The 16,731-nt window shown below is 45.5% G+C and overlaps 1 protein-coding gene across 1 annotated transcript; it reads right to left on the bottom strand.

Annotated features, from left to right (window-relative positions):
- Nucleotides 1-6,827: 6,827 nt before the first annotated feature.
- Nucleotides 6,828-8,799, bottom strand: JUN (Jun proto-oncogene, AP-1 transcription factor subunit). Its single transcript, XM_079313424.1, has one exon. It carries the CDS (start codon nucleotides 8,448-8,450, stop codon nucleotides 7,506-7,508), a length of 945 nt encoding a protein of 314 aa, XP_079169550.1. The 5' UTR covers nucleotides 8,451-8,799; the 3' UTR covers nucleotides 6,828-7,505.
- Nucleotides 8,800-16,731: the final 7,932 nt, after the last annotated feature.

Below are 16,731 nucleotides of genomic sequence, written 5' to 3'. Positions count from 1 at the left end.
TTCCTTCCTTCCTTCCTTCCTTCCTTCCTTCCTTCTCCTTCCGTCCTTCCTCCTTCCTTCCTTCCTTCCTTCCTTCCTTCCTTCCTTCCTTCTTCCTTCCTTCCTTCCTTCCTTCCTTCCTCCTTCCTTCCTTCCTTCCCTTCCTTCCTTCCTTCCTTCCTTCCTTCCTTCCTTCCTTCTTCCTCCTTCCTTCCTTCCTTCCTTCCTTCCTCCTTCCTCCTTCCTTCCTTCCTTCTTCCTTCCTTCCTTCCTTCCTTCCTTCCTTCCTTCCTTCCTTCCTTCCTTCCTTCCTTCCTTCCCTTCCTTCCTTCCTTCCTTCCTTCCTTCCTTCCTTCCTTCCTTCCTTCCTTCCCTCCTTCCCTCCTTCCCTCCTTCCCTCCTTCCCTCCTTCCCTCCTTCCCTCCTTCCCTCCTTCCCTCCTTCCCTCCTTCCCTCCTTCCCTCCTTCCCTCCTTCCCTCCTTCCTTCCTTCCTTCCTTCCTTCCTTCCTTCCTTCCTTCCTTCCTTCCTTCCTTCCTTCCTTCCTCTATTTATCAGTGGCCTGATTTCCAAAACTGGGATATTCAGCATCTTCAGGACTTGTGCTGTTTTGTTGGTAACTGTCAGTATTTTGAGAAACAGCCAAATTGGTCAACTTCATTGTTACTTCTCCAAAATTACACAGAGCCTAAACTGTCAGAAGTTTGAAGTGTTGTGAAGGGCACTTCCCTAAACATACTGAGCTGAGGTAGTTTTTGGAGTGCAGAAGTGGGAAATAAAAACCAGAAGTCTTTAACCAGGCTGATGTATTAAAAGCACAGATACATCTACACAGAGAAAAGCTGTCTGCTTTTTCCATAGATCACACAAACTGGAATTTGTGCTATACCAGAGATCTCTGGTACTGGTTAGAAATCTCTGCTTCAAAGAGGAGCAGCCTGGGCAAAAAACACTGAATCCTACTTACAATACATCATTTAAAGAAGGATATTTGATGTTAACTTTCCAGAGGTTGGTTTTGGTCAGTAACAATCTTGGAGACTATTTGCAAACTCCTGTACTGCCACTTCTGGAGTCAGCTGCACTTACTGTATATTTTTACATTGTTTTTATACAATTTTGCATACTAAAGCACTTGCTTCACTAATTAAAATATATGTACTTATAAATACTTTATCTTGTTCAGTCAGGAAACAGGGAAAACAGACAATCTGTATTATTGAGAGCAGAGCCAAACAAGAAAATTTGGGATGGATTTTGCCTAGAGAATTCAGGTTCCTTTTTTTCCCTTCAGGTATTTGGGTCAGACACTTGGTGATTAATAACATGATAAAGATCATATCTTGACTGGGGCCCTGAGACACCACTGGAGGGTTCATTGTAAGTCTTGTTTTTAATTACTTCTTGCAAGGAGTTTTGCACAGTTAATATTTGGGGATAATATTTGGATAGGGAAAAAAAAAAAAAGGTGTACATTATGTATGGGCTGCAGCAGAGTAAAGCTTTGCATATGGAAATTTGTTCATCACTAACACGTGGTGGATGTTTGCAGAAATGTTCTGTGTAGTGAATGTCTCCTGATTCTAATCAGGTAATTGTTGCTCCCTGGTTTCATCCTATCTGACTGGAGGCTCCTAAGTTAAAAAAAAAAACCTCATTACTGAGGCACAGGCACTTCAACCAGCAATTTAATTTATCCAGATCACTCTCTGAAGGGGCCTGTGCTTTTCAGTCATCTCTAAAGAGAACCTGTGGTGCCTCCTACCCCAGTTTGGTTAGGTGTCAGAAGTTAAAGTAAATAAATCCTGAGCTGTATCTCTAAAGTGTTATGGATTTTTGTGTTTGATTTCTCAAGGTGAAAGTAAAACAACCTCCAGAACTTGCAAGGCGTGTGCAGCAGCTCACAATTTTTGCTGCTGTTGAAAGTTCTAACACTACTTTTACAAATGAAAATGAACTTTTGATAGTTGCCAAGGTAGTTTGATTTGCCATCACACGAAGTCAGCAACTTTGAGAATCACATCACTTGTAATAGGTAGGCCCCAGTTTAGGTGGTGCTTGGCCATGCTTTTAAACTTTCCAGTGATCTGTTCAGTGGAGATTCAAAACTTGTTCAGTGTTGTCATTTCAGTACAGTGCTGTGTGATAGAGAGGCTTTGTGAGTTTGGAGAGCAGTGGAATTGGGTGGTCCCTGTGTCCTGTGTGTTTTCATAACTCCTTATCTGAGACAGAAAGGTGTGTAACAGCAGCCATCTAAAAGCCATGCCAGTCATGCCATCATTGGGGAGGAGAATTCAGAAAAACAGCCATGGACACTCCTAGTGTCCTCTGAAGTAACTGTGGTTATTCTATGACCAGAATCATGCTGAACCTCCCTCCTCATTGCAGTGATTATTTTAAGAATTCAGGAAAGCCTTTAAAATTATTCTGGTTTTAGCACACTTGTATGATAACAGGTTTCATCTGAAGTCTTTTTTGGCTACAACACCACCCAAGCAGAGGCTCCTGTTCCAGGCATTTGTGCAGCTGCTTCCAGGACCGTTTGCTTTTGAGCTCCATCTGCTGGAATTCTATCCTGTTTCCCACATCTTTGGTGTTATTATGCTGCCAGGTCTCACAAGACTTGGTTTTAATTAAAAAGAGAATAAGGATTGAAATTCACAGTTCAGAGGAATTTTCAGCAAGTTTCTTGTCCTTTTGTTTAAGGGTTCAACTTAGAGATTTCTTGGAGAATATAAGACTCAAAACCAGAAAAGAATTGTGAGACTGAGGAAAACAAATACTAAGTTTCCTTTGCTTTTGTTCACAATTTCTAGGTATTTTATTTGTATTAATCAGGTCAGTCCTGACCTATCAAGTTCTGTATGAGATTTCAAAAACAAATTATTTGTTCAATTTGAATTAGGTTTTTGTTTGGTTTCCCCATGATGTCTGTTGTTACTCTATCACTAAGAAAATTAGCAGTGTTTTCAATATTTAATTAACTTTTTATAAAGCCATCCTTCCCCTTTGTAACTGTGCTTCTAGTGTTTCGGATATTTAGGGACAGAAGGGACCATGATGAAAATCTAATTAGATTTTTGTAGTTCCATTGTTTCTTAACAAAAAAGTACTGCAAAGAATAATGTGCAGAATTGGAAAAGAGGGCCCTGCTGTGCAAAACCACTCTAAAAGTGTTTCAGTAGTCAGAGGCTTTCACGGTAAATTATATGATGACTTTCTACAAGTTTCCTTTGTAAGGAGCACATTCTCTGTTCAGAGGATACATTATCCTGTTCATGTCAACAATAACAGATCTGTGTAGAATTAGGATGGCCACCAGCCCTTGGGTGCAGGCTCTGGTGTTGGCAGTGCGTGTAATTCCAAGGAACAAGCAGTTCTCTGGAAGAATTACCTTCCCAAGAAGCAAATCATCTGCATTTTGAAGTTTCCTTTACTTGTAAGGCTAATACCACCTTCCTTCCACTGTCCCTCAGCTGGTGCCAGATGTTCCTAAGGTATCTTCTCTTTCATAATGGGTTTGTGTATATGGTAATTTCAAATATTTCTTTACTGTCCATCTGCCTGTTAGCAATATTTTTGTGTTCACTCATGATGTTTGTAACTTTTCTTTTCTACACAGCCAACTTTGCCTGAACTGGTTTTAGTTCTTGATGTGGGTAACTCCATGCTGTTACACAGGAGTTTTGGGAATAAGGGCAGGGAAGAAGAGGTGGAGAACAGAGAAAGTGCTAGGCTTGATTTTAAAGATAAGTGGATTTTTTTCAGTCCTGCCTTGTGCTTCTCCTGGACATGGCACAGCCCACGCCGTGGTGCTCTCCAGTGCTGCCTGTGCTTGTTCCAGCCTGAGCTGCTTTTCAGAAAGTAATTATTGTAATGGGTTTCTTAGACTTCTGCATGGGACAGAACTGTCAGCCATTTTTCACATAGATTGGAGGGGTGTTGTCTGGATTTCCTGACTGCTCCCTATAAAATAGATGTAGCTGAGGGATCTCTGGTTGTTACACTTCATTGTTAAATGGGTATGTGCTGCCTTAGGCTGGTATTTGAAGTCCTGTTTTGAAGTTGGCATTTTTTAGACCTACAGATACACAGGGGTCTGGACAAACTTCCACTGTGTTGTGAGGCTGAAAGCTACTGGTAGCTCAAACTCTGTCACACAGGAAAATAAGTTAAATTGTTACTGTTCTTCTCTATAGTGAGAAGTAGTTTGGATTTAATATTATTCAGTGAGCAATGATGGTCAACCCCTCTTTGTAGCTCACTTCTGTTCATGGGATAGAAGTGTAAGGCTTCTATTGGTTTCAGTAGAGACCCAAATTCTAATTAATATTCCTGTGTCCCAAACATGTTGTTCTGATTAGAGGCTCTTTGCCCAGGCATTTCTGTGCAGCCTGCCCTGTTTGAAACCCTGCCTTTTTCTGACTTCACTTCCTGAATCCGTTGACAACACTCACAGCCAAACAAAATACATGTTCACAATACTGTTATTTGCAAAATATTCCCTTGTGAGTACAGCTGGGGCAACAAAAAGAGTTTCTCTCTGAATCTCAGAGAGAACTGCCTATTCCTTGTAGCAGTAAGGCCCATAGTGCATTAGGCAATTTCAGTCCTGGCAGTTAAGTAAGTGTTAAAACTTTGCATTTCACCACATATAAGTGCATGCAGGTCTTTCATTACCCTTGTGTGCATTGATCACACAGTGATCTACTAAGAAATACACTGAGAGTGCTGAATTTTAATCTAGGCTGAGGTGGACCAGATAGCAACAGGCTCCCAGCCCACCTCACTGTTTACAAAACAGATGGAGGAGGAAAGAATATAAACTTACTTTGCCCTCTTTTAGGCCTAATCCTCAAACGTGATGAGGGACCAATAAAAAGGTCCATCTTAAAGTGCTCCTATCTCCTTGTAAAGCTGACTGGCACTAAACCCCACCTTGCTTGGCAGATTCTGTGAGTGGACACCAGTGAAATATTGTCATGAGAGGAACAACCCAATCCATGGTGCCCACTGTCCCAGCAGTGCCATTGCTCAGGAACTCCTTCATCCATGGCACAGAATGTCACCCTGAGAGAGAACACACAACTGCACTTCTGAATGTCTGTGTGTGCACATGAGGCTAGGGTGGAGCAGACTGTCACTCAGCTGTGTTTAATTAACATAGTATTTTATGTAATGTATTTATTTTTTACGTAATTAGGTGATTAAGCAAAATGCTTGCTAGTAACATCTCTTCCATAACCCAGCGCTGCTGAGAGTTAAACATGCACCTTTGCAGGTAATTAATCTCCTTGCCCTGCTTATTTTGCTAGTTGGCACTTGCTAAATCCCTGTAAAACCACACCCAGCAGTGCTGTGTATTATCCCTCTGCTGTCTATTCCTACATATGGGCAAAATCAACTTACCTTCCGGGTTGCTGACATCAGCAAAATGTACTCTTGGCAAACTCGGGAATCCTCCTAGTAACCCTTTGTTTGGTTGGTGTTGTTACAGTTGTATTCCTCTGACAGCAGCAAACACCCTCCAAACGGTACCTACCTTGACAGTGCTTGGGATGTGGAAGGACTCTACCAAATTAAAATATTTTAAACATTGAAACAACCCTTTGTGTGATAAAATGTGTATAGATGGGGGTAAAAAGTTAGAGGAAGATACTCTCTGCTTCCTGTAAGGAACTGATCCCCAGTAGCTGCAAGTTTCAGAGTATAATTTTGATAACAGTAAAGGTGTATATGTATAAATATATATATGGAACTATCTAGTCATTTTGTGAAGTGACCTTAACCAACACTGTCACTTCAACTAAAATTAAGGCTTATTCCAATTTAAGGAAAGAGTTGTTTTTTAAAAAAATGCCTGCTTGAGAATAATGGTTTAATATTTTTCTGGCAGTCTTTTGCTGTCATCTATTTTCTCTTAGCTGTTTGGCTCCAAACAGCAAACAGGAAAACATCTGGTGTCCTTCAAATAAGTTTATTAAACAAAATTAATTGGGTGCAATGTTTAAAATCCTGGTAATAAAGCTGTTTCCCACCCCTCTCAAGTAAAGTAGCATGTTTCTGAGATACACCTGTATATTGTCATCGTAGTAAAAATCAGGATTGTTCTGCAAAAGATACAGGGGAAGTGCCTGAGAAGTTGCTATTTTCAGTAAATTGCTGGAAACAAGCAACAGGAGTTGCTGTTTTTCAACAAGTTATTTTCATTTCCCACTAGTTTCAGTTTTCCCAGCTTTTCTATTGCCAAGAAGGTTAGAATCCATAGTAATACCCAAAAGGGAAACAATTTAGAGGCAGGGGAAGAGTTATAAACTTATTTTACTGTTGACAGCAGCATTGTCATAAATATTAACAGACAAGAATCACCTCCTACCTGAGAAAACACAGGGATAAAAGTGAATATTTTTATTTTTGAAGCCTACAGCATATTTTTTTTTTTTTTAATACAACCACCTGCCTTATCTTCTTGAGGGCATTAATTTAATAAAAAGCATGTCAGATCAAGTAGCCAGTCGCTCCAGTTATGGAACAATTTCATTCCCTGCCTTTCCAGCCCTCCACAGCCCTGCCTGCAGTCAGATGTCTGAATGGGCCCCAAGAACGCAGCAGGAGAGGCAGGCAGGCTGCAGCTGGGGAGCTACAACTTCAGGACAACCCCACAAGTTGTAGGAATTTAGTGAGCACAGTCTGACTTCTCCCTCCCCTCCTCACAACTTCTCCAGGGCATGTCTGGAGTTAGGGAGTAACTTCAGTATAATCCCTACCCTTCAGAGTGCAGCTCAAAGGGCATTTTCCCAAGTCAGGTACTAGCCAAAAATTAAAAAAAAAAAAAGTGTGAGGGGAAAGTACATTTTAATTATTTTATTTTTCTTAAATATAATAGAACCTTCTAGAATTTTTTCCAGAAACAGAAACATTAAAAAATTATACTTTATTACAAATGGTAAACTCAGAGTGCTAAAAAAAAGCCTCTTATTTACAAACAATACTGGGCAGTGCCCAAATAAACAACATAAAAATAACTTACAAAGTCATGAAGTAGTTTATTGACATTAATCAACTTTCATAAAATAAAATAAAAAAAGATATGTACATACACAATTTACTTGAAGGCAGGCAGAACAGTTCTTTTTTTTTGTTTGTTTATCAGCCTCCCACAAACCTCCCTCCCACTTTTTTTTTTTTTTTTTTTCTTAAGGAATACTACATAAAGCAATCTACAGTTTCTATTGCAGTTTAACCTTTAATACTGAATGATCATCGAATGTTAGGTCCATGCAGGTCTTGGTCAATGTTAAACGAAGATCTGACATCTCATCCGAGCAGGAACAGCACTTCCCGGAGCAGCGCCGGCCGCTGCACTCCCGGCTCCAGCTGAAGGCTTTGCCAAGTCTTTCCACACATGCGCTTTGCGGAGCACAGGCAGGACACCTCTCAGCTCTTGCCATTAGCTTTATGCCTCTGCCACTTCGGACTTCTCCTGTTTTAGTTGTACCACAACACAGTTCTCGCTGAAGAGTCTCTTCAAAACGTCTGCAACTGCTGTGTGAGCATGAGCTGGCACCCGCTGTTGACGTGGTTCATGACCTTCTGCTTAAGCTGTGCAACCTGTTCTCTGAGCATGTTGGCAGTGGATGCCAGCTCTGAGTTCTGCGCTTTCAAAGTTTTCACTTTTTCTTCCAACCGGGCAATCCTTTCCAACTTCCTTTTCCGGCATTTGGACGCCGCGATTCTGTTCCTCATGCGCTTTCTCTCGGCTTTGATTCTCTCCTGTGACTCCATGTCAATGGGGGACAGGGGAGGAGTTTCCCCCGGCATTTCAGGTACAGTCTGCGGCTCCTCTTTCAGAGCCTGGAGCCGGGGATGCTGCACGGGCATCTGGGGGTTTATGTGATGCTGGGGCGCGTATCCCATGCTGTTGGCGTTGTAGCTGGGCGCGGAGCTGAGCGCGTTGGGGTTGAAGTTGCTGAGGTTGGCGTACACCGGGGGCTCGCTGTGCAAACTAGTGTTGAAGCTGGTGCTGCCGGCCATGGAGGACACAGGTGCCATCCCGCTGGTGACAGGCTGGGCGGCCGAGGTGACGCTGGGCAGCGTGTTCTGGTTGTGCAGCTCCGCCAGAGCTCTCACGAAGCCCTCGGCGAAGCCCTCCTGCTCGTCGGTGACATTCTTGGGACACAGGAACTGCGTCGGGGTCGGCGTGGTGGTGATCAGCCCGTTGCTGGACTGGATGATGAGCCGCTCCAGCTCGGGAGAGGCCAGTTTGAGGAGCCCCACGTCGGGCGAGGTGAGGATGTCGGCGTTCTTGTTCCTCAGGTGCGGCTTCAGGTTGCTGGAGGGGTCGGACAGGTTCAGCGTCATGTTCTGCTTCAGCACCTTGGCGTTATTGTATCCGTATCCGCCGCTCTCCGGCGGCGCGAAGCCGGCGCTCAGCGCATCCTCGTAGAAAGTAGGCTCCATCTTTGCACTCATAGAACACAGTCCGGAGAGGGGAAGCTGCCCGGCCGCCGCTCAGCTCCCCGCGGGCACCCCGACCCTCCCGGGGAAGGGGAACGCGGAGCCGAGGAAGGAGAAACGCGGAGCCTTACTGGATCGCTGCTGCTGCCGCCGCCGCGCTCAGAGCCCGCCCGGCCTGGCGGGGCGCCTCGCCGCCCTCCTCCTCCGAGTGCCGGTGGTGCCGGGACGCCGCTCCGCCGCCACAAGTACTTTCCCTGCCCGGCTCTGCGCTATTCCCGCTGCACCGTCCCGGCGCCCGCACTCAGCCGCGCTAGTTCGTTCGTTCGTTCGTTCGTTCGTTCGTTCCCGCCCGCCCCGCGCTCTGCGCCCGCTCCCGCCGTGCAGCCCTTCACTTATCAGCGGCCGCGAGCCCGCTAAAAATAGCGCATGATGTCACCCCGCGCGCTCCCCATTGGCTGCCGCCGCCCCGTCCCCGGGGGGGCGGAGCCAGAGCCCGGCGCGCGGACCCGGCCGGGGTCGCCATGGCCACCCCCCCCCTCAGAAGCTTCTTGAGCGCGCGGGGCCTTGTGGGATGACGTAATGCCGGGGGGGCGCGCGCGGGGCAGTGTGGGCTGACGTCTTTGTTTTTGAAATATCTGGTTACCGCGTCCCGCGCGCGCGGCGTTGGCCGGCGCGGCCGCTCGGGCGCGGAACCAACCGCGGGGTCCCGGCCCCGGCCCCGGCCCGCCGCTCCCGGTGTGCTTGTGCCTCGCTTTGTTTGTTTGCGCGTTTGTTTGTTTGTTTGCTCGCTTGGCGGCGGCAGCCTCCGCCGAGTTTCGGGCTGTTTCCCCCCCTTCGCCGCTCCTCCCTCCCCCGGCGGTGGTTCGGCCCTTCAGGTGGCGCTCCCGGGGAGCCCCACGTGGTTTCCCCGTCCCGCCGCCCCCGCGGCTTCCAGGCAGCGCCGGGGGCGGCACCGGGGGCACCCCGCGCTCCCGGCCCGGGGCTGAGCCCCGCGGGGCTGTGGAGTCCCCGCTCGCCCGCCCGGCACAGCCCAGCCCGGCCCGGCCCGGCGGGAGCCGCGGGTTTCGGCCGCGGGTGTTCTCGTACGCCCCCGCACCTCCGCCCCCCGGCGCGGCTTTGCCTTTACAGAGAGCCGGGCGTCAATTCCCGGCCTCAGGAATAACCGGGAGAATACAGAGGGGAAATAAAAGCCGACAAGAAAAAGCCGGGTTGCGGATGGGTTTCTCTGGACTCGTCCTCCAAGGGGAGGGGACAGCGACGGCCTAATTTTAGACAGTGTCCCACTATTGCTGTGGAAGTGCAGGTTAGTCGGGAGGGAAAATAAGGGCTGGAGCCGGAGGATCGCGGCGGAGGAGAAAAGTCTCTGCTGGCATGTTCCCCTCGGAGCAACAGATGGGAGCTGTCTGGTCCGCTGGAGCCGCTCCGTGCGAGCGGCGTTCCAGGGCAGAGCGCTGATAACAGCGATTCCTTTTCCTTACCTTGCCCCGCACACACCCTTCTCTCTGCTGATGGGGATTTGGGACTGCTGACAGGCAGCTACTCCTGGAATAAAGTGCAGCAGCTATTGGAGGGCAGACGGTGACAATACGGGGTGGCTCAGGGACTGCAGGACTGTACTTGTGTGTTTGATTGCCAACAGTGCAACAAGTGCTCCTTGTCCTTCCAACGCGGAGCTGGTACCTGCTGTTCAGCTTTTTGTCAGTGCAGAAGTTGGTCTGTCAGCTTCAGTCCCTTCTCACGATATGTGAAGGTTACAAACTTAGGTCCACGTTTGAAAACACACTTTCAAATTCTCCAGTGCTATTTTTTCCTGGATATAATGACATGATTACCAGTTACCGTATAGGAGGGAGCAGTGAAGCAAACAGAAACATCAGCAGCTGTGAAAGAAAAGTGAAGGTCCAGCTCCCCTCTTTGAAGTCGTTGGGGTTTTTTTCTTCTGCATTTTCCCCCGGTGTTCCCACCTGACTTTGGCCACACGGTGGGCACTGGTGTTAAGGAATGATGGAAATAATACATGCAGTGTGTTAACAGTTTGTGGCACAAAATGCAAAGTTTGGACTGTATGCTGCTGGTGTCTGCACAGCCTTCACAGAGCAAGCATCTCTCTGGGCTGCAGGTAATTCAAACTTTAGCTGCATAAACTGTTCAGCCAGACAGCACTGAGTTACTGCACATGCATAAGAAAATCCCTGAAATTCATTAAAGCAGTCCGCACTCACATCAGTTGTTTAATTAGTTTTTAATCTTTACATACAAGATAAATAGAGATCAGTGAGTGACTCTTCTGGCCCCAGAGCCAAGGGGCATCAAACGAAACTGGCAGATTCAGAATAAACCAGAGAAATGTCTTCACAGGACTGTGGTTCAGCGCTAGAACTCCCTGGCAAGGGTGGCTGAGGGATTTTAACGTGATTGGATGAATTCACAGAAGAGAAATCACTTAAGGTCTGTGAATCACGGAACATCTACACTGGCTCTGGAAATCCCGGAGCTGCAAATGACTTGTGCCTGGGGGAGCATCCCTGGTTTCTGTGCCTCCCTAGGGACCCACTCCTGGCCCCTGTCAGAGATGGTATCTCTGATGTGGCAGTCCTGGATGTGTTACAGCCCCCTGAGATAGCCCATAAATGATCTCTGTGTCACCTCGCAGTTTTTATGTTTATAAAGGGCAAGGAAGAAAATCTGGAAAAACGCAAGACTTGAATTCTAAGTCATTAATGTATGCAGTTGTTAATTTTGAATAAAGTATTTTAAATATCTCCAAGTAAAGCAAAAAAGGGAGGAGGAGGAGGCTGTTTGTGGTTTCTAGTACATAGGAAGTCACGCTATTAATTTGCTGTATAGACAAATACTAATAAAATTTATTCTGATTATCTTTATGTATGTAATTGGTTGTGTTGTTTTATCTTTTGGGGTTTTCTGCTACATGTGTCTGTTGTCCTAGAAAGCAAAGTTCAGACTATGAGGAACATGCTCAGGGTAGCTTAAACCACTCTTTATTACAGATTTGTATAACCTGTAAAACTGCCTTTGGAGCCTACTGATATCAATGCAAGGTTCTGATTAGCTTCAGTGAGTGTTGGATCGGGCTGGAGGGACTAATTGAATTTAATTTCTTTCCCCTCCACCCATTTCAGCTGTGTACTTCCTTCCTCCTGCAGAGGCGGGGTTTCAGGAGCAGACATTCCAGTTTGATGGAGACGTGTGGGAGCTGCGGCCCTGTAGCTGTGGGGGACACTCATTACTTTAATTGCTGCTCACTGGAGCTTCTTTGGTGCAGGCTGCAATAGAGAGTCAAGGTGAAGCCTGTGAAGGTTGTGGGGAGCAGGAGAGCTCTGAAATCAAAGACAAGAGCTCTTGGCTGCTCCCAGGGGATTTTCTGCCTAATTGGGGACCTTAGGGAGGACTTGGCTAAGATTTCAGTCCCAAGTTCAGCACCTGAGACCTTCAGAGTGGAGCAGGTCTAAAGTGGGACCTATGGATAGTGATCCTTTGTGGCCATTAGCCAAGGAGCTGGGAAGTCTGGTGGCTATGCCCTGATTTATTAAACACCTATTAATTCCAGGCTTTTATTCTCCCTTTCCTGACGTCCTTAAGAAAATATTCCTTTGGTAGGATGAAGGAACACTTCCTGACCCAGGTATAAACCAGAGCCATTTACATGGCTCAATAAACAAACCTGTGGCTAGGAATTGCCAATCCCTGCCCTGTATTTCTGAGAGCAGTAATGCACATTTTGATTTATAAACTTCTCTAATCAATCAATAGAAGCCTGAGTGAAGCAATCAGATAATCTGAATAATTAAATGGCTTTTCAGGGACAAATTAAAACTTCTAACACGCACCACATCCGTCTAAATTATATTTGGTGTCCAGGAATAAATGGGTTGGTTGTTTTGTTTCACTTCGGCATCTCAAATGCTTTTGACTTATTTCAAAATCGTTTGGGGAAAAAAAAAAAAAGGAGAGAAAAAAGGATAAATGTCAGTTTCTGATTTTTTTCTTTTTTTTTTTATGTTGGAAACAGTGCTCGCAGAAGAAAACCCTTTTTTTCTATATAATATTATTACATATATATTAAATGTTTCAATATATCATTTTCTTTAGACATGTTGGACTATTTTGCTATTTCTCATCCTCAGAGAAGTTTCCATAACATTTTTACTGTACAGAAAGTTATTATATAGATTTTTTGACTTTAAAAAAAAAAAACAAACCAAAAATAAAAAAAAAAATCAATGCTTTCTAAATGTGATACCCTTCTTCACATCTTAAAGTGAATACAACTGGGAATTGCTGGAATTTCACACACTGTTTTCCACAAGGAATTACTGTAGACCAGATTTCTCCAACTGGGGGAGACAAGAGTTGGAAGAGGCAGAGAGCACAAGTATTTTTCTCTTATTTACTCCATCAAAGCATAGTAAAAGAAGGTGGGAGTGAGAAGGTACAACAAGAGTTTCCTTAGGCCAAGTGTTAGTAAAATCCTGCCCAGGTTGTGCTGGTCGCAGTCCCTCGCTGTTCCTCAGGGCGTGTTTGTGTCCTGGGTTCAGGTGGGTCCAAGTTTGCAGCACAGCACGGGCGTGGCACAGCTGCCACCTCATCCACCCCCACCTTCCGTGGCCTTTCCTCCTGCTCTTTGCTCCCTGCAGGACTCCTGTGGCCAGGTGGAGATCCAGGAACTGAGTGTGAAATAAAAACAAATCGATACATTTGGGGACACGGGGAAAAGGTGGGAATGCATAAGCTGGGGGAAAAGTGGGACTCACAACTTGACATGGAGAACTCTGGAACCAAAACTCTAAAAAAATCGGCCAGTCTTGAGCCAGTCTTCATTTTGCACATGAAAAATGCTCTTCAGAACCACAGGCACTTGTAAATGAATATCGTGTCCATCTCCTCCACCCTCCATTAGTCATCGCATAACCAAGCCATACGCACTTAGTCCTTTTCATCTTTCTTCTTGTCAGGCCCTTTAGCCTGTCCCCCTCACCTACTCATCCCACCAATCATTTTAATTAATCTCTGAATTTCTTTGAAACTAATAGTTTGTGGAATGGGGGAAAATGAGTAGGTTAGAGAGACAAGATTGTGAATGATGGAGGTGGGGCAAAGTCAGGAGGCTTTGCAAGACCTGTTGGGTTACCTGTGGGGCAGGACAGCAGTGCTGTAAACACACAGAAAGGCTGCAGAAGTGAGGGAGGAACCACTAAAAACATTTTCCATTTTCCTAAGAATGCTGCCTGAGCAATTCAAACTCTGGATGTTGATGCACAGCAACATCTGAGTGAAAGATGTGATAGGATTGTCTCTAAAGTGGATGGGATGACCTCTTCACTCTTCACTGGTTGCACTGAATTTCTCACTATTGTGCTATAGAGGACTTCAGTGCTCACTGCAAGTGCTCAGAAATATATTTTTAAATAAGTAATGAACTTGGCAATTTTTTTTACAAGCAGTTGTATATATTTTTTAATTTTTGATCAAAACCCTGAGTAAGTAGAAGTTAACCACATTGTTTAGAGATGAGTCTGAAAGGAGCCCTTGGGCCTTGCTTCCTGTGATTTTTAGAATCCTGCAATGGCTGGGGTTGGAAGGGAACTTAAAGACCATCTTGTTCCAACCCCCTTGCCCTGGGCAGGGACACCTTGCTCTATAAGGATGTTTGGGATGTTACAAATCTAAATGTCACACCAATAATTGTCTCTGTGCTCTTTATTTCTATATCACACCATAGCTGGTGCTCCGGGAAATAGAGAGTTGGGCAGAGTTCCCATCCTGTGGAGCTTGCAGTTGAAAAAATCCTCTACACACCAAGAAGGCTGGCAGAGTAGCAGTTGATCCACAGTGGGAGCCCAGAGGGGGAAGGTAAGCAGGAGAGGAGGCACTGGAGGACGGGTGGCATATGGGAAGCAGACGGCTCTGCTTGGCATTGGGAGCTGGCAGCAGGAAAAATGTACCATACAAATAGAAGCATATTGATGCTGAGTGCTGGGGAAGCAGGTGAATGCCTTTGAAAAGATATTTATTGTGTTCAGGGGGAAAGATCCTGCTGGAAGTGTGCATGTGTTCCTGTATTACTGAGGTGGGGTTTTGCTGTAGAGAACTGAAGTTAGCTTTGTGGTCTTTGGGTATTTCAATAAACAGACAGTAGTGTCAACAAAATGGATTTATTTGTGGCTGCCAGAATCAGAATAACTGCCAACCTCAGAATAACTGGATTTAACCATTCAGAGCCCTTGGTGAAATAGCTCGGTTTAGATTAGGGTCTCAGAACGGATGCAGAGGGTTTAAATCTTTAATTAATAAACAATCTGGCATCCTGTCAAAGTTGACACCTTGCTCTGTCTTAGCAGCTGTTGGCACAGTAGGCTCCTGGCAACCTGGGATAAAGCAGTACTTGCAACAGGAGAAGCGGAGGAAGCCAGTCTGCATGAGACCAAAACTGCCCAATGAAAAGCAGCACAGAGCTCAGGGATTTCCAGGGAGCAATCAGGCTTTCCTGTCTTGTGCTGTGGGCTCAGTCTTGGACACAGACAGCAAGTTCCTGTCCTGAATGTCAGCCGTGGCTGGTGGGTGACAGATGTAAGGACACCTGTCTGAATTCGGGTAATGGCTCTGGCAGGAGGAGCAGCAAACAGAGAAAGCATTCAAGAGTGAAAGTTGGTCCTGCAGGTTGCTCCTTCCCAGGGATTAGTGTGGTGGAGCCTGTGGGGAAGTTTACAGAGTGCCTGCTCACGTAATTCAAATGGAAGCATTCACTGTGGATGACAGTCATTTGTGTTGGAGTCATGGTGTGGGAGCAGTTAGGGTTGCCAAAGAGCCAAGGAAGGCAATGTAGGGAGGAAAGGGCATGGCCTGGGAAGGACAGTGCCTGGAAGCACAAGCAGAGTTCAAGGTTTCTGTTTTGGAGAAGGTGCTGCTGAACTGCTTCTCTCCCTCTGTCCCACCTGATTAATAAACAACAACCTGATCTCTGATCCCAGCTGAGCTGTCACACAATGACGCAGCTGCTCCTCCCTGTCTGGCCACCTCTGTCCCCTCACGGGCTGGGAATGTCCCAGGCTCACCCACAGCAGACCCTCAGGACTCCCACAGGACAAGAGCCAGGATGCTCAACCTCTCAAAATTGTTCTGTGGTGAAAATTGTATGCATCTGCCAACACTAGAGCATCTCTATGTTCCCTTATTTCAGAAGGAAGAAGAGATGGGAAATGTAGCCCAGAATCATAAGGGTCACTACCTGAGATCTTGTGTTTTTACAACAAACTCAGGATCACTGTTCCCATGTGTGCTAGAGCAAGTCCATGAGCAGCTGGTAGTGCCTTTAGCAGATGGGTTGCTCAGCTCTCAGGACTGTTTACAGTCTGTTGAGAACATATGAAACATGTAAAAAGCCATAACATTTGAATATGTTAAAAACAAGTTCATAAGATCAAGGAGAATTTTCAGAATAAAAGGACAGCGCTAAAGCAAAAGCCTAAAGGCTGTCATGGCTGTGAATTGCAGTTCCAATTGATTTAAATTTTACTTTTTTTTTTTTTTTTTTTTTTTTTTTTTTTTTTTTTTTTTTTTTTTTTTTTTTAATATGAAACAACTAGAAAGCCATTCCAGAAGTGTCTGTGTGGTATTCAGAGAGCTGGGAACCAGCTGCAGCATGCAGAGATTTCCAGAGGTTTCTGTTGAGTGAGGAAAGGGCTGTGGGCTCAGGTAAGTCATGTGAGGGAGGTGAAGCACGTGTGTTGTAAGAGTTAATGGAACAACGTAGCCTTGCTCTACATAAGCACGTTTTGTGCTGTTGTTTCCCAGTTCCTGCAGCGGTGTAGGAAAAGGTGTGTGGCTGGCAGAGCTGCAAGCCCAGACAAAGCACTTCTGGGTGTGGATGCTCCCAGCCCATTGCCAGGTGCTTCAAATAGGCATTTATGTCAGAGATCTGAGGTCAGTTCAATGATAGCCAATTTCACCCCTGGATTATTGCATAAATATTAATAAGAACAGGGTATATTTTCCATTTATGTTATTGGTAAGCAGAGTATTCACCTAACCCTTAAGCAGTACTGGTGAGGAATATATTTCCCTTCAAGACAACTAAGAAAACTTTAAAAGTTTGGAAAAAAAATTGTTCACCTCTTTAATATAACCTTGTGAGTTTAATGAAAAGTAATCTTATTTTCTGTATACCCAAAGAGGAAAAACAGGAGAAGAGAGTCAACTCAAATGGGAATTGCACTCTTCCCTGCTTTTGCCTCTGTACTAAATGACCTTTAATCACCTTTAACATCTTTGCAGCTTG

The sequence above is a fragment of the Erithacus rubecula genome (genome assembly GCF_903797595.1).
Source record: "Erithacus rubecula genome assembly, chromosome: 10".
Lineage (NCBI taxonomy): Eukaryota > Metazoa > Chordata > Aves > Passeriformes > Muscicapidae > Erithacus > Erithacus rubecula.
Note: the sequence above shows the minus strand (reverse complement) of the source record. Positions and strands in the feature narration are given on the sequence as shown.

Excerpts from the sequence above, each read along its gene's own strand:
- JUN (XM_079313424.1), bottom strand. The coding sequence starts at position 8,450 with ATGAGTGCAAAGATGGAGCCTACTTTCTACGAGGATGCGCTGAGCGCC.